At 46.8% G+C, this 2500-nt stretch overlaps 1 protein-coding gene across 1 annotated transcript in view; it reads right to left on the bottom strand.

The window, feature by feature from the left end:
* The window catches only part of LOC125047898 (macrophage mannose receptor 1-like), a 12302-nt gene that overhangs the window by 4212 nt on the left and 5590 nt on the right, over window positions 1–2500 (bottom strand). Inside the window, exons 6-7 of the mRNA XM_047646444.1 lie at window positions 1903–2032; window positions 1402–1572 (exon numbers count right to left, since the gene is read on the bottom strand). Of these exons, the coding sequence (XP_047502400.1) occupies window positions 1402–1572; window positions 1903–2032 (301 nt within the window). The remainder of the gene's footprint in view (window positions 1–1401; window positions 1573–1902; window positions 2033–2500) is intronic.

Raw genomic sequence — 2500 nt, 5'->3', positions numbered from 1 at the left:
ATTATATAAAAGATAAAAAGATCATCAGCAATGTATACACACACACACACACACACACACACATACACACACACATACACACACACACACACACACACATACACACACACACACACACACACACACACACACACACACACACACACACATACACACACACACACACACACACACACACACACACACACACATACACACACACACACACACACACACACACACATACACACACACACACACACACACACACACACACACACACACACATACACACACACACACACACACACACACACACACACACACACACATACACACACACACACACACACACACACACACACACACACACATACACACACACATACACACACACACACACACACACACACACACACACACACACACACACACACACACACACACACACACACACACACACACACACACACACACACACACACATACACACACACACACACACACACACACACACACATACACACACACACACACACACACACACACATACACACACACACACACACACACACACACACACACACACACACACACACACACACATACACACACACACACACACACACACACACACACATACACACACACACACACACACACACATACACACACACATACACACACACACACACACACACACACACATACACACACACACACACACACACACACACACACATACACACACACACACACACACACACACACATACACACACACACACACACACACACACACACACATACACACACACACACACACACACATACACACACACACACACACACACACACACACATACACACACACACACACACACACACATACACACACACACACACACACACACACACACACACACACACACACACACACACACACACATACACACACACACACACACACACACACATACACACACACACACACACACACACACACACATATATATATATATATATATATATATATATATATATATATAGATTTATATACATATATATGTATGTATATACTTCTATACATATACATATACATATATATGTATATGTATATATATATATATATTAATCCGTTTTACACAAAGCACGACTCATAATATCCTCCTACCATACAAACATACCCTAACATACCCTCACCATACCCTAACATTCCCCAACATAAGCCCAACATACCCCAACATAGCCCCAAAATTCCCCAGCATAACCCCAACATACCCTCACCATACCCCTACCATACCCAAACATACCCCCACCATACCCAACCATACCCCAACATACCCCACCATACACCCAACATACCCTCACCATACCCTCACCATACCCCACCATACCCCCACCATACCCCAACCGAACTCACCGACATGCAGCCACCCCGACTGGCAGTGCCCATCGGGAGCGACAGTCGTCTGCGCAGGAGGAAGCGTGGAGTGATGGGGTCGTTTGCAGATACGACCCTCGGTGTGGGCGCAGTTCTGGTCGTTCCAGTACCCGGATGCGCGTGTGTACATGCCGATGCAGTCTTCTTGGTCTGGGGGGGAGGGGGGGAGGGGAGAGGGTTAGTGATTTTTGCTGTATATATATATATTTTTTTTTTCACTGTTTTCAGTTTTGTGTGTAGGAGAGTGTTTTTTTGTGTGAGTGTGTGTTTGTACGTGTATGTGTTCGTGTGCGTGTTTGTGTACTTGTACGTCTGTGTGTGTGTGTGTGTGTGTGTGTGTATGTACGTGTTCTTCTGGGTGTATGTATCCTCGCGCATAAAACTGATTGCCAGTTACTCTTTCCCCCAGCAAAATATCTCACATTATATCCTATTCCATTCCTACTCACTCTCCTTGTCTCCAAGCGTCCGAAACCTTACCCAAGAAGTCGTTCGGTTCGCCCTCGGCCCAATTGATGAAGTCGAAGACGGAGCCATCCAGCCATTCGTAGCTGCTGTCGAGCTTGGACCGCCCGCCGATCCACATCGTCTGGTCAGTCTTGTTGTAGATCTGCGAGGGGAAAGGTGTTAAAAGTGGGAGGAAGGGGAAGGGGAAAGAGAGAGAGAGAAAGAGAGAGGAAAGAGAGAGAGAGAGAGAGAGAGGGGGGGGGGGGGGAGAGAGAGAGGTGGGAGGAAAGGGAAATGGGAGGGAGATGGAAATTTTCAGAAAAGGGAGAAAGAGAAAGACAGAAAGTAGGTTGAAGTAGGACAGGGTAGAATGGGTGAGTTCTTTCATTCTCTCTATTTATCTGTCTGTCTGTCTATCGACCTGTCAATCTATCTATCTATCTATCGCCATACAACGACCCTCCACTCATCTCCTCTCTTCCTTACCCTCGTCTCTCCCTTTTCCCCATCTTCACCCTTAACTCATTCCACCCCAACCCACCCTTCTCCTCTTAGCTCATAGCTCACTCTAACCTACCCTTCCCCAACCTACCTCGTCCCCAACATCCTCCTCCTCACCCTACCCTCCGCC

Source organism: Penaeus chinensis, chromosome 42 (assembly GCF_019202785.1).
Source record: "Penaeus chinensis breed Huanghai No. 1 chromosome 42, ASM1920278v2, whole genome shotgun sequence".
In the NCBI taxonomy this organism is placed as follows: domain Eukaryota; kingdom Metazoa; phylum Arthropoda; class Malacostraca; order Decapoda; family Penaeidae; genus Penaeus; species Penaeus chinensis.
The sequence above is the reverse complement of the archived record's forward strand: the minus strand, read 5'-3'. Positions and strand labels throughout refer to the sequence as shown.